The sequence below is a fragment of the Cyprinus carpio genome, chromosome B20, assembly GCF_018340385.1.
Source record: "Cyprinus carpio isolate SPL01 chromosome B20, ASM1834038v1, whole genome shotgun sequence".
NCBI lineage: Eukaryota > Metazoa > Chordata > Actinopteri > Cypriniformes > Cyprinidae > Cyprinus > Cyprinus carpio.
In genome coordinates, this window is record NC_056616.1 from 24,914,138 (window position 1) to 24,940,779 (window position 26,642).

Sequence of the window (26,642 nt, forward strand, 5' to 3'; positions counted from 1 at the left end):
CTCTGTCTGTAATGCGTCCAGAGCCGCTCAAACCTGTGCTGAATGATCTGAAATGAGTGTTTGCATTGCAGATGATTCACGCTTTCTGCGATCATTCGAGGTGCTCTGGAAACTTTCACGGAGTTGAAGCAGTTGCAGACTCGCAGGCTGATATTATTGAGATCTGGACCAGAATATTAAGTGATTGTTTGTTCAGAAGAAGTGCTGCTGTGTCTTTAAGACTCGATGGCATCAATCAAACGCAAGCGATGCTCACTGAACTCTCGCTGTCCTGTTCACTAATGAGTGCACTTGTGTAGTAATACGGCTCTTTGGCTTGTGCTTCTGGAATTTGCTCTAGAATGGATCATCTAGAAATATTTTGGTGGGTAAAGGTTAGTTTTTGGGAGCGTGTCAAAAACGTCAAAATTTCAAAACGATAAAAGGAAATATAATAAATTATATTTTATACAGAAAATTAAGCATATGTGCATTAAGCACGATTTATTTATTTATTTATTTTCATTTGCTTTGCATTTTGACTTTTTTATGATTACTAAACATAATTTACCCAGCTGTATTTATACATGGCAGCATTTGTTGTACTGACATCAATGAATGATTTCATTTATTTGTTTGGTTATTTATTTATTTTGCAGTTAAATGTTTCATTTGTAATCATCCTTTAACATTTTAGTAATTTAGTAACATTTAGTTAATTTAGTAAATTATGTTTATAATTTACATTCATTCTTTTTTAGGTACTTCAACTTAAACTAAATGAAAAAGAGATATGTTGCCTTGGCAACTAGCTTAAATAAAGAAAGTTTAAAGTTTTTTAATATTTTATTTCAATTAAAGTTTATTTAAAGTATTTTTGTGGTTTAAGTAAATAATAAAAACGAAGAATATGAATTAACTATTTATTGCATTTTGACACTATTCTAATGATTATCAAACAGAATTTAAATTCTCTTTAGTCTGCTATTGTTTAAATTGTATTCATATATTGCAGTTTTTTTCTGTACTGACATCAATGAATGATATTATTTGATATTAATTATGCATTTGTTTCGCATTACAATAATGCAAATTTGGTGGAAAATGTTTACTGTAATTCTCATGAAAATACTTTCAAAATACAAAACAATTATAATAATCCCAAAAATAGGCTTTGTTTTCTTCATGCAAGACTGTTATTTTAGCATCACTGAGATACTAATATAGTTTTTATTTTTTAATATTTAAAAAAAATATTTTAAATTTAATTTTAGTAATCGTTTTGATTTGTAATATACCTATACAGTTTTTATAAATTTTTATTAGTTATTTTAACAATTTAACTTAAACTATTGAAAATGAGAAATGTTGCTGAAAAATGTTGACAAATAATTAAATTAATTAATTAATGATAGTAAGTTCAATGTAATTATTTTAATTTATATTTTTCTGATTTTTTAAAAATAACTTTTTTATGATTTTAGTTACTATAATAACTCTGATGCTTGTTTATAGTGTTGAAACAGAGATTGAGATTCTGAAACTGATTGTCTGCTGCTGCTTCTGCATGAATAATGTGTGTGAATCTGACTGTATGATGAGTTCACACACACACACACAGATCATCTGCATGCATGCGTGTGCATGCGTGTGAATGTGTGTCAGACTAGCACTCGCAGGCGTTTACATGCTCAAACACACTCAGATTGCCTTCAGAGAGTGTAGAGAGCTGTAATATATCGAGTCCTCACAGAAAGTTGGTTATCCGTTGAGTTTTGTCTTGATATTTGGAGGCTTTTTCTCATTTTGAGTCATGAACGTGGATGCAAACGTTCGCGACTCTGATGGGTTGTGTGTACAAAACTTGTATTACAATTAAGATGTTTGCCCATATTTCATGGTTGAAGGAAGGAACATTAAAACATACATTGCCTCACACACCCAAATCTATCCTGGGTTCATGGGATTAAAATACAATATGAACTAGAAAACTATTAATCCGACACAAGTTGGCATTATCATAATATCAGAATAGTTTAATGAGCAATGTTTTCATCAATAAACTAAAGAAGGTCAACTGACTGAAACGTTTCTCGCTGAAATATTTGAGTAGTGTGTAGAATTAATATTTTTCTGTTTAAATTGTTTAAAAATAAATATTAAAATAAATGTAAAAATATTTCGCTAAAATTTACAGTTTGTTACATTTTTTAATATATATTTATATATATACATATATATTCAAAGTATTTTGCTATTTACAATATTATTTATAAAATTGACCGCTTATGTAAAAAAAATTTATGTTTATATTAAAAGTATTTTACTTTTTACAATGTTTATAAATATAACAGTTCATGTTTAAAAAAAAAAGAATTAGTTGTTAAACACATTTTTACAAATCATCTGTTCTCATGTTTATTTTCTGTAATGTGTAAGAACTGTTTATTTAAATGGTGTTGTGTTCTTACCTTTTTTCCTCCATATTTGGATTTTTGGTGAATTTAGTGAAATATTAAATCTAATCCGCATATATACAGTTCAAACCCAGATTTATAACATATACAGGTTGAAATGTTTCACATATAAAACACATAAATTAATATGAACAGTTGATGAAAGATTACGAATGATTGATGTTACAAAATTAAGATTCATAATGATAAATAATTTTTTTTTTTTTTTTCACAAATTTCTTTTCTTTTCTTTTTTTATAAACATTAAGGGTCTACTGTTTTTACCTGATCTGTGTTTTTGCTTTTCAATCTGTGATTTTATGGCAAATTATGTTGAATTAAATTCAGGTCAGTTTGACCCAGAGCCTAAAGCTCTGATTTTTAACATAATACAGAGTTTAAAATGTTTATGATGTGTCACAAATAAATGGCAGAAGCGTGGGACTGACCTGAGCGAATAGACGCGGCAGTGTTTGGACACGATGCGCTGTGCCAGACTGAACCTGCGGTCCAAACACAGCAGCCACGACCCATGATGCTCTGCTTCAAACACCGGCGGCACAGACGCGGGTCTCTGGCAGGACAGTTCACACACACACACACACACACACACACACACACTGAAGATCAGCATCATCACAGCTGATTAACTCTGTGAAGGCTGGGGTTGTACCTGCGGAGTGGAGATGTATCTGAGGAACCGATCCGCTTCCTCCTGAAAACCTCGAGTCTCTGCGGCCCACGGCTCCAGCCGGATCTTCCATCGAGAAACCTACACAAGTGAACTTATTATTCAGAGGCGACTGCGATGAAAATGAAGCTGTGATGGATAGTAATGTCTGTTCACATTTGTGTCCCTGCAGCACAGAAGCAGTCATAAGCAGCACAGGTATATTTGTAGCAATAGACAACAATACATTGTATGAGTCACAATTATACATTTCTCTTTTATGACAAAAATAATTAGGATATTAAGTAAAGATCATGATCCATGAAGATATTTTGTAAATGTCCTACTGCAAATATATCAAAACTTAATTTTTGATTAGTAATATGCATTGCTAAGAACTTCATTTGAACAACTTTAAAGATGATTTTCTCAATATTTAAATTTTTTTGCTCCCTCAGATTCCAGATTTTCAAATAGTTGTATCTCAGACAAATATTGTGCTATCCTAACAACCCATACACCAATGGAAAGATGATTTAAAGCAAAAAAATTGACCCTTGTGTTTTCATTTTGATTTTAGTAATCTTATGTGCTTTTGTCATTTTTTTAGTTTTCTTTTTAAAAATGTTCTATTTTCTATTTTTCAGTGCTGGCCAAACTGATTAGTACACTAGTATTTCCAGCAGTTATTTCTATCTTTTGCTGTGGTGTGTCAGTAGTGTAGTGTGACACTGATAATCAGTTTATATCCTTGTGTAGAATCTGTGTAACTTCCAACAGCATTTCCTCAATGACATCATTGTCGTCCTCCAGGAAGTGACATCATTTTGGTGGGGAAGCAGCAGCAGAAACATCAGTAAGTGTCTGTTATCAGTATTATATGGCTGCTCTGTGAGGCTGCTGTGTTTCGTGAAGTCTGTTTTCAGAGTTGGAAGGATTGATTCAGCTGCTGATTATTTCCAGCTTGTTTTACTCCAGATTCCAGATGATGCTGTGGCTTTTATTAGAACTGCATTTTTTCCGTCCCTCCTTACAAATGTCAAACAAACCCGGTTCAACATGAGCACAACATCTGGGCTCGCAATGCTTCATCCTCCCAAGTGCCTTCAGTACTATAAATATTAGCATGTTTTCTCTCGCAGTTCTTCTCTGTCTGCTGTTCAGTTATGATGTGCATTAAGAGTCCACATTCTTATAATCTGTCTGCGCTGCTCTTAAAGGAACAGGTCACTTAAAAATGAACATTTTCTAGGAACATGTCCTCACCCTCACCGCTCTGCAGTGAATGGGTGCCGTCAGAATGAGAGATAATAAAAACATCATAATAATCCACAAATCTTCCTCCAGTGAAAAAGTGCATCTGCTGTTGTCTCTCACATCAAAATCCAGACACATATTTGTTGAGAGCTGTTTAAACGCTGCTTGATCTGTGCAGATTTCTCTCCTGATTCACACCAGAACACTTTTTCACTGGAGGAAGTGTTATTATGGATTATGGACTTAGTTTAAATTGTCTTAATGCTGGATTTGTTTCATCTTTTGTCTTCTCCAGATGTTAACTGATGGACTGGAGTGCTGTGGATTACTTGTGGATTATTGTGATGTTTTTATCAGCTGTTTGGACTCTCATTCTGACGGCACCCATTCACTGCAGAGTGCTGAGACAGTGTTCCAGTGCTACATTTCTCCAAATCTGATGAAGTAACAAACTCATCTGCATCTCTTATGGCCTGAGGGTGAGTAAGCTTTCAGCAAATGTTAATTTTTGGGTGAACTATTTTCTTTTCCTGTTTTAGGGATCAATGAATAACTTAGCGTCGTTCAAGGATCAACAAAATCCCAGCGAGTCTCTGGCGCACATTTAGCCATCGGCTGCTTTGTTTGCACAGCTGCCTTCGTTTAATTCCTGATATCCGCTCTTCAGAAACGCAGAAGCCCTTGAAGCTCATGTTACAGAAACATTCGCTGTGAGACACGCAAACACATTCAGTGCTCATTTACAGACTGTGATTTTTAAATTAAGAGTTTGATAGCAAACATCACAAGTGGAATATCTTAGGAGAAGTGGGGCAAGCCTAAAATATGAGGGAATATGATTAAGCCAAATATCTTGAAATATAACAGCGGTTGCCTGGAAACAAGCTGTGTGTCATTAAATGATCGTATGTTTGTAAACAAGTTTATTTAAATCACTAACATTAAAAACAGTGTTGCTTGCCTTCACAAGCATCACTTATAAACATATTTGTAAAAAAACATTTAGAGTATGTCTACATTGTCAATGAAACTTTTATTTCAAGACAGAAAGCAATAGCCTTTTCACTTCTGTTAGAAGATTAGAATGGCATATGGGCTGCTGTAATAATGCTTTTTTGTGTTATTGTATTATTGAACACCAGCATTCAAAATTTGGGGTCGGTGAGATTTTTAATGTTTTACAAAAAAAGTATTTTTTGTTACCAGTGCTGCATTTATTTGATAAGAAATACATAAAAATTGTGAAATAGTTTTGTGATTTAATACAACTGTTTTTTCTGTGAATATATATTAAAATATAATTTATTCCTCTAATCAAATCTGTATTTTCAGCATCATTACTCCAGTCTTCAGTGTTACATGATCTTCAGAAATCATTCTAATATGATGATTTGCTGCTCAAGAAACATTTCTGATCATTATCAATGTTGAAAACAGTTGTGCTTCACAATATTTTTGAGGAAACTGGGTTGCATTTTATTTTCCAGGATTCACAGATGAACAGAAAGTTAAAAAGAACAGCATTTATTTGAAATAGAAATCTTTTGTATCATTATAAATGTCTTTACTGATCAATTTAATGCATCTTTGATGAACAAAAGTATTAATCTCTTAATGTTCAGTCGAAAACACTGAATAGTTCAGATAGTTTTGCATGTTTGTGTCTGTGTTGATGTGTATCACACCCTTCATATGGTTCTAATATAGAGACTATAAACCCTTCTCTCAAAATGCTCAATCTCTGCTTTCAAGATGTGTTAAATAGCATGCTTATGAAGTTTATTTGTTATTTGCCAATGCTTTTCTGCCTGTTTTCAATGCTTTTAGCATTTTATTTTTCCCCTTTATAATATCAGTCAGTATTTACGCTGCTGTATCTTTAAGACACCTGTATGTAAATGAGCATCATTCATTAGGATGCGTCAGGTTACTGAATACCGAACAAGTTTTGAAGTTTAAATGTGGGCTGTCTTATGTTAATGAGTTCATGTTTTATGTACGAGTCATTTTAGAAGTTAAGTTTCAGTTAATCGTCTAAGTGGACTGAAAAGGGAGCTTTGTGTGGTGCTTCGACACAGAGGTCAGAGGTCAGGCATTGTGTCTGATTCTACTGGATCTTATAGCTGCCACCGATATCAGGGGCACAGCCTTACGATGTTTCAGGTCATATGTCAAAGACAGGTCTTTTTCTGTAGAGTTAGGCAAGTTTTCCTCATCATCTGCCCCAATTGTTAGTGGAGCACCTCAAGGCTCTATTCTGGGACCGCTTCTTTTTAACTTATATATGCGCCCTCTGGGGGATATTATCGGGAAGCACAATGTTTCTTTTCATTTATATGCTGATGATACACAGTTGTACCTCCTGCTCAAAGTTGGTGATTCCATTCAACCATTGCTGGAATGTTTCTCAGATATTAAAAAATGGTTATCAAATAACTTTCTCCAACTCAATGAGAACAAAACAGAAATGATTGTGGTCCCCAAAAATGAGAATGGATATTATTGAGGAGCTGGGTAATCAATTCCCCTCCATTTCCTCACAGGTTAGAAACCTGGGTGTTATCATAGACTCAGAATTATGTTTGTCCAAACAAATTAATTATGTCGTTAGGAACAGTTTTTATCAATTACGGGTCATCTCCAAACTTAAATCGGTTTTGTCTTTTCAAGATTTGGAGAAGGTTATTCATGCTTCCGGTCCATTCTAGAGTTCAGTTTAAGATTCTGTTGTTTGTTTTTAAAGCTCTTAACAATCAAGCTCCATCTTATCTTAAGATCTTATTATCCCTTTGTCATCTACCAGATTTTTAAGATCTGCTGATTGCCTCAAGACTGCCGCGATGCACCTTTTTATTACCATTTTTAAATCGAGGTTGAAAACGTATCTTTTCTCCTTAGCATTTTAATTTCACTTCATTGTTGTGTTATTGTCTGTCTTGTTTGCTTCTTTTCTGTGCTTTCCTTTTCTCTTTTAATTTTATTTTACATTGTTAAGCACTTTGGATAGCTTTGCTATGTTGAAATATGCTATATAAATAAAATTGACTTACTTCAATGTGGTTAAATTCCTAGTTTATTTAAAATAATTTAATTTAAATAATTTTATTATTTATAATTATTTTAATTTAATTGTTTTAACATAGTGTCACTTCTAGTTTATGTAAATAAGAAGTTTAATTATTTTATATTTAAATATTTTAATCATTTTAATAAAGTGCCACTTCTATGTAAACAAAAAGTTTAATTGCATCATTTTATTTTAATTAATTAAATTATTTATAATTTATTTATTCAGTTAGTTTAATGTAGCACCACTCCTAGTTTATGGAGATAAAAAGCTTTGTCATTTCCGCAGAAGTACCACAGATATCATGATAAGCCTTCAGATGTTGTCTTTGAGATTGGAGGCTTTAAATTACTGGAGGAGTTTGATTATCTGTGTGAACGCAGTATTTGATGCACAGAAGATGACAGACTCTCACTCACCTGTCTGTGATGTTTCAGCGCTGAGCAGCAGGTGGATCCAGCATCAGCTGCAGCATCTGTTGCCGTGGCGACAGTCCTGTGATGCTGGCTCTGTTTCCGGGAGATGCAGGACCCTCGAGCTGCATGTAGACGTGAGCGCAGACGCAGAGCAGAGACAGCAGCAGACACAGACGACACACACTCATCTTCGTCCTGCAGCTGCACAGCAGATTCATCTCACCCTTCAGTCCGTGCATTCAGCTAGAAGCGTGCCTCCATCCTCAACGACAGAACATTTTATAATGCATGACATATATTCAGACAGCTAGCAGCAGATTTTTAAGAACCAGTGTTGGAAAATCTGACAAATCAATGATAAAACAAACAAACAAACAAATTTATAATTTATGACTTTTATTTTCACATTAATTTTCACATAATTAATTTTGTAATACCTAATGGATATTTAATAACTGAAACTTATGGAATTTAATCATTTATCATTTTGATTTAAGTATTTTATTTTAATTATGTAAAATTGTCATTTAATTATTTTTAATATAGTGCCACTCCTAGTTTATGTGAATAGTTTCAATTTAATTATTTAATTTTAATTAAATACTTATTTATAATTGTTATTTAATTATTTTAATATATAGTGCCACTCCTTGTTTATGTAAATGAAGTATTAATTTATTTATTTTCAGTATTTTTAATTATTTTATAAAAACTGCTGAACAACATCTTATTCTTTTGCATTAATTGTTGTCATTTAGACTATATTTGTATTATTATTGTGACAGTTACTGTTGGAAACACTTTACAAAAAGGTTTCATTTGTTAAAATTAGTTAACGAACTAACAATGAAAATGAAAATACTTCTAAAGCCTTAATTAATGTTAATTTCAATATTTAGGTTTTCAACATTTAACATGTATGTAATTATATTACATATATTAAAATCTGAAGTTGTTATTTTGTTAATATCATTTAATGTTACTGAAATAACAATGCAATTATTACCAAAATATCTAAAAATGCTTAAATCAAGAAAAAAGATTTTCTAGAAAGTGAAAGTGACAGTTTTACAAAGTAAAAATTGTTGTCTTGTTTTAAGAAAAAAAAAAAAAAAAAGGTCAAAATTTAGTTGCTTCCCCTTTGGCAGATTATTTTGCTTGTTCTTTTTTTTCTGAAAACAAGACAATAATTTTTTACATTTAATTTTTAGATATTTAAAGAAAAAAATAAAAATAAAACAAAAACAAGTTAGTAATTAAAACAAGGTTATTGAATATATTTAACAGAAAAATACAATTTAAAATTTTCTACTTCACAAAATTTCACATTTAATTCAATGTTACTTGCTGTAGCTGAAGTAAATCCTACACCAGTAATTTTTTCAGTGTACTTTGAATTCACTGCTCATTGTTAGTTAATGTATCTCTAACAATAACTAATGGGACTGACTCTTATTGTAAAGTGTAACCGGTTTTTGGTCGCCTCGCTCACACTCTCTCACCCTGTGCTCCTCGTTCTTCTGCTCTCCAGATCTTATTATCCCTTTGTCATCTACCAGATTTTTTAAGATCTGCTGATTGCCTCAAGACTGCCGCGATGCACCTTTTTATTACCATTTTTAAATCGAGGTTGAAAACGTATCTTTTCTCCTTAGCATTTTTAATTTCACTTCATTGTTGTGTTATTGTCTGTCTTGTTTGCTTCTTTTCTGTGCTTTCCTTTTCTCTTTTAATTTTATTTTACATTAAGCACTTTGGATAGCTTTGCTATGTTGAAATGTGCTATATAAATAAAATTGACTTACTTCAATGTGGTTAAATTCCTAGTTTATTTAAAATAATTTAATTTAAATAATTGTATTATTTATAATTATTTTAATTTAATTGTTTTAACATAGTGTCACTTCTAGTTTATGTAAATAAGAAGTTTAATTATTTTATATTTAAATATTTTAATTATTTTAATAAAGTGCCACTTCTATGTAAACAAAAAGTTTAATTGCATCATTTTATTTTAATTAATTAAATTATTTATAATTGATTTATTCAGTTAGTTTAATGTAGCACCACTCCTAGTTTATGGAGATAAAAAAGCTTTGTCATTTCCGCAGAAGTACCAGAGATATCATGATAAGCCTTCAGATGTTGTCTTTGAGATTGGAAGCTTTAGATTACTGGAGGAGTTTGATTATCTGTGTGAACGCAGTATTTGATGCACAGAAGATGACAGACTCTCACTCACCTGTCTGTGATGTTTCAGCGCTGAGCAGCAGGTGGATCCAGCATCAGCTGCAGCATCTGTTGCCGTGGCGACAGTCCTGTGATGCTGGCTCTGTTTCCGGAGATGCAGACCCTCGAGCTGCATGTAGACGTGAGCGCAGACGCAGAGCAGAGACAGCAGCAGACACAGACGACACACACTCATCTTCGTCCTGCAGCTGCACAGCAGATTCATCTCACCCTTCAGTCCGTGCATTCAGCTAGAAGCGTGCCTCCATCCTCAACGACAGAACATTTTATAATGCATGACATATATTCAGACAGCTAGCAGCAGATTTTTAAGAACCAGGGTTGGAAAATCTGACAAATCAATGATAAAACAAACAAACAAACAAAAATACAACTTATCACTATAAAATTCACATAAATTCATTCATAATAAATACTGCAAACCCTAATGGATATTTAATAACTGAAACTTATGGAATTTAATCATTTATCATTTTGATTTAAGTATTTTATTTTAATTATGTAAAATTGTCATTTAATTATTTTAATATAGTGCCACTCCTAGTTTATGTGAATAGTTTCAATTTAATTATTTAATTTTAATTAAATACTTATTTATAATTGTTATTTAATTATTTTAATATAGTGCCACTCCTTGTTTATGTAAATGAAGTATTAATTTATTTATTTTCAGTATTTTTAATTATTTTATAAAAACTGCTGAACAACATCTTATTCTTTTGCATTAATGGTTGTCATTTAGACTATATTTGTATTATTATTGTGACAGTTACTGTTGGAAACACTTTACAAAAAGGTTTCATTTGTTAAAATTAGTTAACGAACTAACAATGAAAATGAAAATACTTCTAAAGCCTTAATTAATGTTAATTTCAATATTTAGGTTTTCAACATTTAACATGTATGTAATTATATTACATATATTAAAATCTGAAGTTGTTATTTGTTAATATCATTTAATGTTACTGAAATAACAATGCAATTATTACCAAAATATCTAAAAATGCTTAAATCAAGAAAAAGATTTTCTAGAAAGTGAAAGTGACAGTTTTACAAAGTAAAAATTGTTGTCTTGTTTTAAGAAAAAAAAAAAAAAAAGAGTCAAAATTTAGTTGCTTCCCCTTTGGCAGATTATTTTGCTTGTTCTTTTTTTTCTGAAAACAAGACAATAATTTTTACATTTTAATTTTTAGATATTTAAAGAAAAAAATAAAAATAAAACAAAAACAAGTTAGTAATTAAAACAAGGTTATTTGAATATATTTAACAGAAAAATACAATTTAAAATTTTCTACTTCACAAATTTCACATTTAATTCAATGTTACTTGCTGTAGCTGAAGTAAATCCTACACCAGTAATTTTTTCAGTGTACTTTGAATTCACTGCTCATTGTTAGTTAATGTATTCTCTAACAATAACTAATGGGACTGACTCTTATTGTAAAGTGTAACCGGTTTTGGTCGCCTCGCTCACCTCTCTCACCCTGTGCTCCTCGTTCTTCTGCTCTCCATGTTTGTTTTATTCACTTCTGTCGTTCCTCTCTCCATCTGCATGCATTCAGACACTCAGAATGGCTTCTGGAACAAAGTCCAGCGCTGGTAAACATCTTCTCCACGCCACTGTGAGCGTCTGAGCGCAGAGCTCTGGGTCTGAACACACACATATTTGAGAGTCTCTCCACCCATACGCCTCTGGACAGATGAAGCTCTGTAACTCTAGACAAAGACACACACACACACACACACACACACTCCGCCCCTCAACCGGAGCCTCAGCACAATGTTGCATGTTCCTCACGAGAGGAAAGAAAGAAGAAAGCGGTCAGTATGAGCAAACCAGCTCAGCTGCAAAGACTCACGGGAATTTAATTGAATTTTTCATGCTGTATTTGCACCTAAACAGAAGCTCAACAGAAATCAATAGCGGTGTGTAGAAGTGTATACTGTAAAGTTCAATGTTGTTCAAAATGAATTCAGGTCAGTGTAAAGTGCTCAGAGTCCTGCTGCTGTGCTCACTTGTGCAGATTAGTTTCATAAAATATATGAATAGCAGTAGTTTTCAGCTACTATCAGGGTTATGTAACATTAAAATCACAGCCAGATTTTAGGGATTGAACACATATGAATATAATGGTGTGCAATCTATTCTATCTACCAAAATATAATCCACATTTCATGTAGTTTTGTCCTTGCATCAGTTATAAGATCAGTATATGAGTATTTTCTGCAGGTTCATCTTGACACCCCCTGATTGTGTTTGTCACAAAGTCCTTTTTTGCTGAGTCCAGATCTGAAGTTATCGATCGAGCAAGATTGGGAAATTGCACATGTTGCATTATGCAATATTTATAGATATTGTGATTGAGACGAATCACATTTTTTCCTTTTAAATGCTACAAACCATGTAAGTGTGCAGATATTTAACATCTCCTAACATCCATTTGTGTTCATTCAAAATATAAAATATTGACAGCTGTGTCCAAATGGATGTTTGTCTGCTCTAATGTTTAAATCCGTTTGTGCTTAAACAGAAAATCAATGTCAAACTCTATTAGCTTTATTCTGTCACAGAATTTGTATGAACTTTGGAGTCGGGGCTGAAATTTAAACACAAGTTTGGTTTGCTATAAATCTCCTGGTCAGAAATCTGAAAGCTGATTCAACTGAGACCTGTACTGAAGCATCATGGGTGACAATAAGCTCTGTCTTTTGCTGCTTTTGGGCACGGTCGCCTTGTCAAGTAAGTATAGTCAAGTCACATTAATTTTGATAGTGCTTTGAACAACACAAATAGTTTCAAACAGGAAAATAACAGTATTAATGCTGTAATTATACAGCTCAATTCAATTCCAGTGTGGATTCAGTTCAGTGGGAATGTTGCAAAGTTCATCAAAAAAGATTTATTTCATAATTTTCATTCGGATGTCATGCAAATATTTGCACTGCAAAAGTGCTTTTCTTCCTCAGTATTTTTTTTTTTTCCAGTACAAATATCTAAAAAAAATTAAATCAAGATACATTTATTTAAGATGCAAAATTACATAAGGAGTTTTCTCCTGAAATAAATAAATAAATTAATTAATTAAAATAATCTGCCAATGGGGTATGAAAATTAAGTTTTTTCTTTGTTTTTTTTTTTAGTTAATTTATTTATTATATATTTATTATTTATTAGTTTTTAATATAACAAAAATCTGAATAATCAATATAAACTCACTTATCAGAATCAGTAGAACACAAAATTTAAAATATAATTTTGTACAGATTTCATGCCAAGAAGAATATTTCTGAAATAATCAGATCCAATTTATGGAAATGCTTACATTAAAATAAAATAAGACATAGGTGGCCATTGTATTAATAGTGGAATTTGTGTAGAAAGTCCATAAAAGTTGCTAGTTGTTTTTTTTTTGTTTTTTTTTTTAATGGGATACTTTATTAGATTCATATGAAATTAGACCATTTATGCATGAATTTTACTTTTCTCACCAAATTTGCCAATGCCATTGCAACTAACAATGATTCATATTATGGACGTTTTCAGCCCTGGTTACAGTGTAATGACATGCATTTTTTATTTTGTATTACAGACGCGCAGGATGAAGAACCACCATGTTCGAGTATGTCTCTTGTAATTATTCTGCAGAATCTACATGCAAACCTTCAGCTGTAATGATCTAAATTCAGTATTAAATGTATTTATGCACTTAATAATGTTTTTAATGAATTGCTCTGCTGCTTCTAGTGGCCAAAAGATACAAACCCTTCAACAAGTATGAATACTTTTATCAGACAGAGTCCTTGAACGCTTTAAATGAGGCGGTCAATGGCCCAGAGGCCAGCTGCAAGGTACAGTATGAGCTCATTTCTCTACATCAAACACTAAAGTTACAAACGTTTTGTCAACAATGCAGTGTGGATATCACATTAGGTTGAGATTGCAGTTCCTGGTACATGCAGTTACATCTTGCGCACCACCGAATGCAAGCTGAGAGAAGTGACTGGCGTCAATGCAGATGGAAACCCAGTGTTTGGAGCTGCTGCTGGCGCCGAGGACTTCAAAACCACCATGGAGAAGTAAAGGCCTGTTCACAGCAAGAACAATAACTGTAACCATACTAGCATCCATGTCGGCAGACGATAACGTTCTGTTTATTATAAGGGTGCACTGCAGTTTTAGTCTGCCACTTTAAAAGCACGAGCTCTTTAATGTCCGATTCTGATTGGCTTTTTATTGTTCATCTAAGGCTGTTTGATTCTGAAATTTTGAATTGATTCTGATTCCTGGTTCTGGAGTCGACTCTGGAATCGAATCGATTCCTCACTGTTATTTTAGATTATTTTTTTCTTTATAGATTGGATAAATGTGTTTACCTAATCTTGCTGTGAATACAATATTTGAAGGCTTACGTCCTTTTGCACTTTCTAAGTATTCATTGATTATTATCATCATCTATTATATCTTCATGTATTCTGGTGCGGCGCTCAAAACCTTTCATTGCAGATAACAGAACAAGCCATTTTAAGCTATATAATGAGTAAAAAAAATATTTTTTATTTTCTTTAGACACCTGAAAATCCGCTTTTGTGCATCATATGTCTGTATTGTATGTTTTAGGTGCAAAACTTCATGATAGGAAACTTGTCCAAGATGTATGGGCAAAACGCTTCAACAGTTTCTCTTAACCGATTCATTAAACAAACTGTATGAAACGAACCAGTTCATGGAGGTGAATCAGACTTCCCAAAACTATTAACAAGCAACCAAGTGCCAATTTAGAGAACTAAAAAGGGTTTTAAAGAGGAGTCAAATCCCTTTGATGGAATTGATTTCAAACTTTAGAAATGATTCTCGATTCCCAAGGCCTCGGATTTGATTCTTTGTGGAATAGATTCCCAACCCTATGTTCATCAGATTAGAACAATTGTTAAAACCGTACAGTTATAGTTATCGTCCTTGGTGTGAACAAACCTTAAGTGTTTGTTGTCTTCGCCGTCACGCATGTAAAACCTGTCCATGCCAGTTATGAATCTGCAAGAAAGCCATATCTGTTATATTCAACAAACTCTTCTCTCTTTGTTCAGACATCCTCTGAAGTTCACCGTTGAGGGAGATGATGAAATCAAGCTTTTCCCTGAGGAGGGTGAGCTAATAAACATCCTCAACATAAAGAGGGGAATAATTTCTGCTCTTGCTGTCCCTGTGCTTGAGGAGGACAGGAACAAAGAGATGGTCAGTTGATAAACTTCACTCTTGAAAGAGAAATATGGTCACACCAAATCTACCCACTGACATTGAACCTGTTGTCATTCCAGCCCACCATCTACGGCCTGTGTAAGACTGACTACGTCTTGAAAACCAGAGAAAACATTGACACTGAAGTCACCCTAAACAGAGACCTGTCCAAATGTGACAAGTTCAGACCAATCAAGGACCACACCAGTCCTTTGGCCCTCATCACTGGTTTGGTGAATTCTGAGACTTAGGTTTGAGTTTTGTGTAAAATCCCAGTTGAGACGATTGGAGTGAGATCTCCAATGTTTTTCTTTCTCTCTTCCAAAGCACCATCCTCTTGCTCGGCTGATCTGGAGCAACCAGACCTGCAACTACAAGTTTGACAATGAGCAGCACCACATGACCTCTGGAAGTTGCACTGAAAAACATGTTCTTGTGCCTTTCTCATACAAGTAAGTGAAGTAAATAACTTTTCTGTAGGTCAAAGTGTAGAGCATGGGTTTGATTCCCAAGGAATGTGTTAATTGGTAACATGCACACCCTGAATGCAAAGCCAAATGCATAAATGTTAATTGCTTGATTTTGTCAACATAGCTGGATGGCCATGCACTTCTGATGTTTGTCTCTATGACTAGGGGAAGAAATGGAGTGACCAATACTGGTAAACAGGCCTTGAATCTTTTAGGAGTTGCTGAGTACAATGACAGAGTCTTTGAACACAGTAAGATAATGATTTTTGGCATCAATGTTCATAGCATGCTTGCAATGTCAAACAAAATGCAAAATGGGTTGTTATGCTCCCAGATGTGGCCAACATGAAACCCCTCCATCTTGACAGCAGTGTTGACATGAGCCCCATCCAGGATAAAGATGCCGCTCTTGCTGTTCTGAGGGAACTTTCTGGCCTTTCCAAGACCAACGATGGACGCAAGAGAGCCCACTTGGCCCACAAGCTTGTAGCTGTGATCCGCAAGATGGAAGCTGAAACCTTGACAGCCACTGTTCCTGAGGCCCTGGAGATCTCTCGGTTTTTGACGTACCAGGTTTTGCTACAATGTGGCACCCCAGAATGCAACAGTGCTATCATGGAGATTTTCAGGACCTTTGACAGGTCCACAGTTGAGATTGACGCTGCTGTATATGGCATGGGAATGATACCCCAGTCCTCGCGAGTCCTTGTGAAGGAAATGTTGGCAATGGCAAAGTTCAAGCCGACCAAACCCATCTACTATGCTCTCAGCCAAGCTGTGAGAAGGTAAGGGACACGTCTTTAGATTAAGGTAAAAGTAAATCAACTAACATATGACCTGAATTAAACCAACTGGTAGTTCTGTGTAGCTCACTAAGTAGAGGATGGTTCCAAGGTCTTGGGTTCAATTCCCAGGGAATGCATAAACTGATAAAAAGTCAATCTTGAGTGCAATGGATAAAAGCGTCTGCCAAATACATAAATATAGTGCACCTTAATTTGCAACCATTTGAAAAGACATTTTCAGACAAATCTCAGATTTTTCCCACTGACTCTCATCCATGTTTTGCATAAGTGCGTTTTGTGCATAGATGTAGCAATTGTCACTATTTCATCAAAAGAACATCTTTTGTTCTCTGTGTGACCTAAGCTCTATGAGACCGATGGAGTCACCAATGAGATCCAAGCAGTGGCTGATTATTGCCTTGAACAGATTGGTGATTGCACAGGTGACCAGGAACACGTCTTTCTTTCTCTAAGGGTATGTTCACTCAAATTCCTACATGCTAAAAAAAATAAACTTCAGACTCTACAGCTAAGCATCATCTTCCAGGTCATTGGCAACATGGTGGGTGCACTGGGAGCTGCGCGCCCTGCTTTGCATTATGCTGTTATTCAATGCATCAACCAGTCAACTGCCTTGCCTTCAGTTCAGCATGCTGCCATCCAGGTCTACAGACAGATCCTTGTACCTGAGGAGGTGAGCTGTTAAATATGCTCACAGCTCTTGGCTATCATGAAGAAAGTCTAAAGATCATTTCATGCCTTTTAAAGGGTCGTGAGGTGCTCATGCATGCTGTTCTAGACAGAGATGCATCCGTACAGAAGCGTGTTGCCGCCTACCTCATCTTGATGAAGAACCCTACACCTGCTGAACTTGCTCAGTTGGCAGCAGCTGTCCATGTTGAGGAAAACCGTCAGGCCAAGAGCTTCATCATCTCTCATATTACAAACATCTTGAGCTCTACAGCATTGGAGACTCAGGAGTAAGTATGGAAGAGAACGTCAATAACTTATCAAATTTTCAGAAGAAAATGTAATCTTGTTATTTTTACTCCCTAGCCTGAGGTGGAAGGTTCGAGAGGCCTTTCAAGGCAATGAAATTGGAATGATTATGGAACCTACTAAACTCTCTCGATACTATAGACTTGGATCTTTAGAGGGAAATATGATCTTTGAATCTCCCAACGAACTGCCAAGGGAGGTCATGCTGGAGATGACCTTGAATTCTTTTGGATTTGATATGGACTTCATTGAGGTACAGAGTCCAATAAAAGTCAGATATTTACTAGATGTGTTAGGTATGAATGCAATGTTTTTTTCTTGCTTTCAGATTGGCATGGAGGGTAAGGGCTTTGAGCCTATTGTGGAGGCCCTCTTTGGTGAAGATGGATTCTTCCCAGACACTGTCATGAAGACCACTTTGTACGCTACTGACAATATGCCCGCCCAACTCATCGAGGTCTTGGAAAACATGCTGCCAATCATGAGGAATGAAAGGAAAAAGAGACAGGTATTAAATGTAGTAAAAATAGCAATTGGACATATTTCTTCATTGCAGGATTCCAATCTCAATCTTCTGTGTGCTGTAGGCTATTCAAAACATAGTCAAAGAAATCAGTGATAATGTCAACAAGCTTCTTGAAAACTTGAAGGCCCAGGATACCCCTGAAGCGATGGTGTACCTCAAGCTTCTGGGTGCTGAACTTGGCTATCTTAATGCAAAAGATGGCAAGATGATTCATGATCTCCTTAAGATGATCCCCACTGATGTGAGTACAGCTTTTCCAACCATATTTATGAATGCATTTACTTAAACAGTCATCTGAATTATATTTTTGAAATAGTTTGCTAAAAGACTGCTCTCAAGTGTCGACAACGAGCTTTTCCTTCACTACATCTTCATGGATAATGAGTTCTATCTGCCCACCGGTGCTGGCTTTCCATTGAGAGTTGCTCTGTCTGGTACCTTTACACCTGGAATCAAAGGAGGATTGAGCTTTAGTCCAGGCATGGTGAGTCCAACACACGTTATGCCGCGTTTCCACCGAAATTACCTGGAACAATTGTACCAGGAACTTTTTTTCACAGGAATTTTTTTCCCCCCAGACCTGTTACTTCCTGCATTTCCACCACGGTCTAAAGTACCGTGAAGATTAGGCAAATAGTCTGGTTATGTAGGTCTGCGCGTGTTTTTTTCGGACTTGCATCCTCGGTAGTTCGGACTTTACGAGTAGGAGTGTGATCTCCCGCGGACGGGACGACACAAGTCCAGTAATTCTGCAAACAACAGTGTGCTTCATAACATCAGTCAGCTTGCTTTGGCTACTTCAATTTTCCACACTGTATATTTACAATAAGACAAAATGTGATATTAAACACCACTGCCTCCTTTCATTTTCATTTAAACATAATAATAACTGCAGAAATGTAGTTCAGGGAAATGCATAGGCCTCTATAGCATACATTACAATGAAACTAAATATTATATCAAACAGTATTGCCTCTTTTTATTGTCATTTTAACATATTAATAGATAAATTGAATCAATACCAAAGATAACCTGTTATATTTACCCAAATCGAATTATATTTTATGTTTAACCACAAAAGAGACATCAGAGCCAGCGGTGAATGTCAGAAGGACTAGCCGAGCTGAGACTGCTCTCGGTGGATACATGAGCACTGAGCTCCCGCTGATCGTGTAGAGCTGATCGAATCTGAAATCGGCGATACACATTTTTAAATAGGCGCTGACTTTATAAATAAACAGCATATTTGAGTTTTAAACAACTACATTCTTGCCTGAAATACTTTTAAAACTACATTTCATGACACGATAACAGTAATATTTTGAAAATTATCTGAATAAATGGTGGTTGAAATCACAATGCTGCGTAAACTCAACCAATCAGCATGTTTAGCGCCCAAGTCCCGCCCCCAAAAGTTCCGGACCTTTGAAAAAGTACTACCTCGCTAGCAGGGACTTTCTGAGGGGAATTTTTTTTACCCGGAACTTTATTCAGATCCTGGTTTCTGCTGTGGAAACACACGGCGTACCAGCCCAAAGTCCCTTGTTCCTTGGTAAAGTTCCAGCGGTGAAAACGCGGCTTTATTCATGCGTGTGTTACTATCAATATTTATATTTCATCTCTGCTTTTATACTAAAATAAATTAATATGACTACACCACAGAAGGAATTTGCATTTGCGCTGTCTGCGGGCATTGAGTTTGTGACTGAGATTGGGACTCACTTCCCAGACTACGTTCTCTCCGGTCTGGAGATGCACACTAACATCTATCATGAGAGTGGCCTCAGAGCAAAGCTCTCTGTGACCAACAACCAGCTCAAGCTTTCCATTCCAGCTCCTCGTGAGCCAACTGAGCTCATCAGTGTGACGTAATACATCTTGACTTGAAATGCATAAAAGGAAACTGGCATTAAAACAAATCAAATAATTATTTTACATAAATTGTTATTGTTCCCCATATATAGCAATTCTCTGGTGTCGGTTGTTGGTGCCAAGATTTTGCCCATTAATGCCAATGGCGAGTATATTAATGCGGAAGTATGTGCTCCTGTTTTCCCTGGATGGAAGCACTGTACAGTCCTGAAGTATCCTGATGATGCTGCCCCCTTTTTTCCTCTCAATAGTGATATCAAGTAAAAGAAAATCATCTATATACTGATATTTAAATCTTATTATTCCTAGGACAATATTTTTCATCCACACTGCATCTGTGTTTAGATTTACTGTCACGCTCTACCCATCGGTAGAGGTCACAGAGTATACTGCCACCATCAGCTACGCCCATGAGGATGATTCAGACAAAGTCACATTTAGAATAAAGGCTGAAGGTACAAGACAGCTTATTAATTATTTGCTTGAACACCTGGAAAATGAAAATCTGCCTTTAAAATAACTGTCTTTTTTCATTTGATTACTGTCAGGAACATCATTTGAGGCCACAAATACAATGATGTTAAACAGAAAGCAACAAACTGTATCATCAGAGTTGCTCATTCCCCCTCTTCAGCTTTATTCTAAAGTTTCTGCAAAACTAAAGCATGATGAGAAGTTAACATTGGAACTTAAGAGTGACCTAAAACTCCCTGAGACGAATTCTGTTCAAACACTCATCCTGAAATTGGGTACGTGTCCAAACATTATCTCTGTAATATGATGAATAGAAAATTTTAGCAAATTATTTACTACACGATTTTGAGCCAATCAAATATCTATTCAATCTCAGAGAATGAGAAGATTGAGGCTGAATTAAAGTCTCATGTCAATTCTGAGATTCAGAGAATCATTTCCAACATCAGTGCTATTGAAACCATTATCAATAGCCTTCTTGATGGCCAGATTGCCCAGAATGAAAAGAAAGTCCGTGATATCCTGGCGAAGTCAGCTGCGGTGAGTTAATGTACTTACCTCAATTAATTTTTTTCATCAGCTTTTGACAAAGGAAATGTTTTTAATTAAATAAATGTACATTGTTGATGTTCCAATTGTGCAGTATTTGGGCGTTCCTGCTTTGCCTGTTTTCGCTATTCCTGAAAGACTGTTCCTGAATGTGTGAGTTAATGTCTCTCATATGGTGAACCTTCTGCACATAATACGCAATTGTTAAAGTGTAGTTAAAATTAACATTACATGTTTTTAAACAGAGAGATTTCTGCTCATTATCTCTTTGGCCATCCTTACTATACCATCACTCTTCCCTTGCCCTTGGGTGGAAAATCCACTAGAGATCTAAACTTTCCGACGACTATCTCCACCCCAAATCTGATTATACCTCATCTTGATCTGGAATTTGAAGCTACTAGCATTAATCTTCCAGAGTTCTCCATTCCTGTGAGTGTGTCGCTGCCTGTGCCGACTCTTAAAATGACAGAAATGTCCGGAAAACTAAGCAGCAACTTCTACAACTTAGAAACAGCTGTGTCTGCTGCCAAAGATCCTTCTGCAGACCTACGTTATTCTGCTAAGGTTGAAGTTACCGTAACAAGTCCTGTTGACTTCCTATCCCTAAAGGTTGAAGGTAAAAAAACATGCATTGTATGCCTTTGATTTGAATGATTGCTTATTGATTGATTAATTTTCATTTATTGCACAGGATCTGCCCTTGTTGAGCCCACATCTGGCAATTCTCTAATGACAAAAGCAAAAACAGTGGTTCGCCACAAGATTTTTGATGCCACCATCACAGCTGAGGAGGAAGTAAAGCTTGCTGAAAAACTCAGTGTGAAATCCAAAAGCAAGCTTGATGTAATTAGTCATTTTGGAGTGCAGATTTCGCTGGAGCATAATGGAAGTTTTGAATTTGATGACAAGGAGATCTCTGGAGATGGGAACCTGGAAGGATCCTTCGAGGCTGGTTCAGTCAACGGTTCCGGAATCCTTATGCAGTCAGTCTCTCTACTCCCATCCAGACAAGAGGCAAAGATTGATTCTTCATTGAAAGTAGACTCAACACTTCTTCAAGCTCGAAACTCCTTTGCTTTAGCTTTTGCCAATGGAGGACTGATAATTCTATCCAATACTGCAGCATTTGATGACCATCTAACAAACACTGCTAATATCACCTTCAAGGAATTTCAGCTTGCTCTAAATTCTCATACAAAAACACAGGCTTTTGGCCTGAAGATCCAAAACATGGTTGAGACCAGAGCTGGTACTGAAGCAGTCAGTGCTAGGATTGAGACCTCTACTGACATCTCTGAAGAACGTATCCATTCCCTGGTCGCAGGAGTACTGGACATCAATGGTCTAGCTATTCACAGTGATGCCTCTGCTAAACTTATGGGACACACAGCTGCACATAAAGCCAATCTGAACCTCAATATGGATGGCCTGACCACCAGTGGCACAAATTCACTGCAAAGCGCCTTTACTATGGAGGAGCTTAAGCAGACCTTTGAGATCAACTACAAAACTCTAACTGCCACTGCTAAGTGCAAAACAATTGGAAATATCATGGGAACACGTATTGACCACAACACTGAACTGGAGATTGCTGGACTTTCTGGCAGAATCAAGAATCATCTACATTTCAACTCCATGGTGTTTAATGTTGAAACCAACACTTATGGTACAACTATTCCATTCAGTTTTAAATTTGATGGCTCTGCTAATGGTGATAATAGCATAAACCTGTATGGACACTGTAATTGTAAGTTTAATGCAAAAGTCCTCCTGAAAGTAGAACCACAATCGATTGCTCAATCTCATGAATTCAAGATCTCAACGCTCCTTGACATAGACAGTGTCTCCATCAAATCAAATTTTGAGAGCAAGTCTGACACTCTGCTGATCCCATCTGAACAAAAGACTAAAGTGACTGTTAAGGCTAAAGTGAACAACCATGCCATCAATCAGGAAATCAGCGGTTACAATACTCCGGCACGTTTTGGCCTGGAAGGGTCTGGAACAGTGCACACCAATTTGTTCAACACTGCCAATACTGCTTACCAGGACTTTGCGGTCTCTGGCATCCTGAAGTATGGCAAAAGCAGTGACAGACATTTAATTAGCTTGCCTTTCATTGATGGCTTGCTTCTAGTTCCTGCCAACATCAGAATAACACTTGCAAGCATGGGTGAGACCCTGAGGAATTACATCAACAGAGAAGGGATTGCTTCCAAAATTGAAAATTTATCTCAGCATGTTAGTGACTTTGTGTCTAATTTGAACTTTGAGAGAAGAGCTGTACAGCTGAAACGTACCTTGATATCCTTATCCCAGGAATTTGCATTAAAGCTGGAAAATCTGGTGGCCTCTCGGATCGATGCATTTGCGAAACTAGTGAGTGATATAGCCAACCATTTCAGTAAGGCATTGGAATTGACTGTGGAGGGTATGCTGGTTGAAAATGTAGTACCAAAGCACATTAGTACTTTGATAGTTTCCATCATTGAGAATGTTAAAATATTTCTTAGCTCGATCACCACCCAAAGTTACACAAAGCTGAATGAGATCTTCCATCCTGCCAATGCTGAGAACAACAAACTTGTCAGTCCTCTTCAGATTCCTTCAGTTTCAGCAGCTCTTCTAGTGCCATCTTTTGGAAAGCTGTATGGTGAGGTCAGATTCAGCAGCCCTGTATACAACGTCACAACCTCTGCAGAGTTCAAGAATGCCTCAGAGAGACACCCTCTATTCACGGCTTTCATTTCTTCTAAAGGAACCTCTCGGAAACATAACATTCTGAATTACAATCTAGATTCCACTGCACAGATATCTATGCCTGAGATGATTCCTGTAACAGTGTCTGAAACTCTCAAATTAACACACGTTTATTTAACTTTAGACCAACAGGCATATTCGACATTGAATGGATCTGCCTCTAACAATGCTAATTCTTCATCTTTCTCTCTTGAAACTTTATACAAGCACCAGGTGAAAATCCCCTCACAGTCTTTGTCTGGTGAAGTCAATCTGGTTCAGAATGCTATAGCTTTCCGGGATGGCGCTGAAATCACCCTGACAGTTAAAAATGAAGGATCTAGCAAATTTACTCTTGAAGACTTCTCTGAGGAAGGCACCCATAAGTGTGACCTGCATTTTAACATGGGCCTTAGCACCGCCAAGCTGACTTTCACAGGCCGCACTGACAGCGCACATTTGCAGATGAAAATGAAGGTGAACGCTGATGCTGTTGCTCTAAGCCACATTAAATTCAATGCTAGTGTTGAAACAGAGTCGCCATTTATCAAGAACAGTTTGCTGGTTGCTTCTGGAAAGGCTTGCTTCAGTGACTTGAGTATAGAAATCAAACCAATCCATTACACCGAGCTTGTTGGACCTGTCAGCGGTGTCCTCTCTAACACTGCAAACATCATGACTTGTCCTCGCATGGTTGATATTCACTTTCAGAACAAGGGTAATGCCAAGATCAAACTCTATGAGTCTTTGTTAACCACTGTTGGTCTCCAGAGTGACTACACTTTTATCTTCAACCCTGACCTACAAGAATTTAGCACTGTGGCAGTTGCCTCTTTCAACAATTTCAACTACAGCCATAACTTCACAGCCAACAATAATGAAGCAGAGATGGGTATTTACACTGTTGTGAATGGTGTGGCCAGCGTTGAGTTCTTAAATGCTGCAGAAATGTTTGTGCCAGCCATTTTCAAGATTCCAGCAGTCAAAAAGCTGAAACTGAATCATGACCAACCCATTGATCTAAATGCCAAACTTGTCTACCAGAAGAGTGGGTTTGCTCTTTTACTAGGCAACCTGGTCTCTAAGGTGTCTTTCAAGTCATCTATTCTCAACCTCAGTGCTAATACAGGGATTTATCCGAAGGATTGCTTGATGCATGTTAGTGCCACAACTGCCTCTGTGTTTCAAGAATTGAATTCCAAGCTTGATGGATCCACTAGCCTGACCACAAAAAAAGGACTGAAACTGGCCTCTTCTTTGTCTATGGAGAATGCTCACATTGAGGGCAATCATAACAGCATTGTGTCTCTGGAAGACAACTTTGAGGCTGTATTATCTGTGGACACAGTTGCTAAGATTCATACAACAAGCTTCACTGTTAATGCCGCTCATCAACTTTCTGCTGACACCAAGGCCCATCCAAAGGCAGAATCAAACTTGACAATCAAGTACACCTTCAGTCAGTCGGACTCAGAGGCTGCTGGACATGGAGATGCTAAGAATACCTTGAAGCTGGATGCAACTCTTTCATATATCACTATCGAGTCTGTAAGCCAAATAACCTCCAATTCTACATTCCCTGATGGTGTCACAATTAAGGGAACACTGGATAATGAAGCTAATATCTATGTGAAAGCTGATGGTCTGAAATCCAATCTGAAGACCACTGGAAATGGATGCATTGGTTTTAGATATTCAGAGTTGTGGTTTAACATTAATGACCTGCTGACCGTTGAGGGAGAACTTGACCGGATGTATTCTTTGCTAGAAATTAATTCAAACTATACAAAAATCGAAAGTGGAGATAATGATGTTGCAATAAATCACACTGCTCGTGGTAAAACTGATTTTGTTCCCCTGAGCACCCTCATGGCTGCTGTCGACATATTCCTGACTCAGCCAAGTTATAGAGATTTTGATGTAAGAAATGAAGAACTTACTTTTTCATCTGAAAGGTTTGCATACAAAACAGAGACTTTCTCTCGTTGGTACAATTCAAGTACAGCAATATCAGGAGAACATTTTAATGATTTACCTAATGTGGCTGTGTTTGAGTGCTCTTACAGTCTCACTTCTCCATCTATGCTTCTGGAGTATCAGGGTGGCTTGCATATAATTCCCTTTAAACATAATTAATTATTGTTGAAAACAAGAAAAGGTATTGAACTATACATTGGTCTTTATTCACTGCATGCTTGCGTACTTTAGACCTCATAATCACAGACAAGCAGAGCCAGAATAAATTAAAGTCATTCTCAAGCACAATGATGGAAGCATATTAGTCATTCTTAGAAATATTGCTTGTCCCAATCAACAATAAATGGATCCAATCCTTCTACTTGACATATACTCAGTTTTACTTCACTGGAAAAAAAAAACTACATTAAATTGTATTTTTGAAAATGTTTTGCATTTTGTGCTGTTCATGGTTAACACACACACACACACACACACACACACACACACACACACACACACACACACACATACACACACACACACGCATTTAGTCCAAACTTACACTGGAAATCCTTTCCTGCCGGGTCTGACGTGACGGATGCGGGTAACATTAATTAACGATAACGATCCAAATAAACGATCCAGAAACGTGTGAACAGAAACACTGCAATATTATGGCTGATTAAAATTGTATAATAACAATTATTAAACAAGTTTTCTTGTTCAAGAACAAAATTCGCCTCACCCTGAACGAGAAGAGAGCACCGTATACCACTCCCAACGGTTTTTGCAGCGGTTATATATTTAAATATGTATGACGTAATACAAAATCAGTCAATCAAATGTATGTTCTAAATTTATCAATGAGTATTTATTATTGTTGTTGTTGGTATTGTTGATATAATAATAATAATAATAATAATAATAAAAGCTAT

The 26,642-nt window shown here is 36.1% G+C and overlaps 2 protein-coding genes across 3 annotated transcripts in view; one reads left to right on the forward strand and one right to left on the reverse strand.

The window, feature by feature from the left end:
* mettl24 (methyltransferase like 24) overlaps positions 1-11,784 on the reverse strand; it is a 17,644-nt gene extending 5,860 nt beyond the window's left edge. The window contains exons 1-5 of the mRNA XM_042746539.1: positions 11,570-11,784; positions 10,048-10,344; positions 7,849-8,063; positions 3,109-3,207; positions 2,885-3,021 (exon numbers count right to left, since the gene is read on the reverse strand). Coding sequence (XP_042602473.1) covers positions 2,885-3,021; positions 3,109-3,207; positions 7,849-8,063; positions 10,048-10,321 — 725 coding nt within the window. The 5' untranslated portion in view covers positions 10,322-10,344; positions 11,570-11,784. The remainder of the gene's footprint in view (positions 1-2,884; positions 3,022-3,108; positions 3,208-7,848; positions 8,064-10,047; positions 10,345-11,569) is intronic.
* Positions 11,785-12,630: 846 nt separating this feature from the next.
* apobb.2 (apolipoprotein Bb, tandem duplicate 2) lies at positions 12,631-26,091 on the forward strand. 2 transcript variants are annotated; one of them, XM_042746100.1, is made up of 24 exons: positions 12,631-12,835; positions 13,686-13,715; positions 13,841-13,944; positions 14,027-14,172; positions 15,181-15,328; positions 15,412-15,564; positions 15,659-15,783; positions 15,967-16,052; positions 16,136-16,586; positions 16,950-17,061; positions 17,134-17,280; positions 17,355-17,566; positions 17,643-17,838; positions 17,914-18,093; positions 18,173-18,352; positions 18,428-18,595; positions 19,774-19,979; positions 20,076-20,243; positions 20,329-20,438; positions 20,532-20,732; positions 20,834-20,997; positions 21,101-21,159; positions 21,252-21,625; positions 21,701-26,091. In XM_042746100.1, the coding sequence occupies exons 1-24, from the start codon at positions 12,781-12,783 to the stop codon at positions 25,882-25,884; spliced, it is 7,959 nt and encodes a 2,652-aa protein (XP_042602034.1). In that variant the 5' UTR covers positions 12,631-12,780; the 3' UTR covers positions 25,885-26,091. The 2 variants fall into 2 exon arrangements, with proteins under 2 accessions (XP_042602034.1, XP_042602035.1); XM_042746101.1 differs by lacking the exons at positions 12,631-12,835; positions 13,686-13,715; positions 13,841-13,944; positions 14,027-14,172; positions 15,181-15,328 and having other exon boundaries at positions 15,423-15,559.
* The last annotated feature ends 551 nt before the right edge of the window (positions 26,092-26,642 follow it).

Bases quoted from the DNA above. Each gene is read 5' to 3' on its own strand.
- apobb.2 (XM_042746100.1), top strand. From the start codon at position 12,781: ATGGGTGACAATAAGCTCTGTCTTTTGCTGCTTTTGGGCACGGTCGCC. The intron at 17,062-17,133 runs GTATGTTCACTC...ATCATCTTCCAG, and splicing joins ACGTCTTTCTTTCTCTAAGG to GTCATTGGCAACATGGTGGG. The intron at 20,998-21,100 runs GTGAGTTAATGT...CCAATTGTGCAG, and splicing joins TCCTGGCGAAGTCAGCTGCG to TATTTGGGCGTTCCTGCTTT.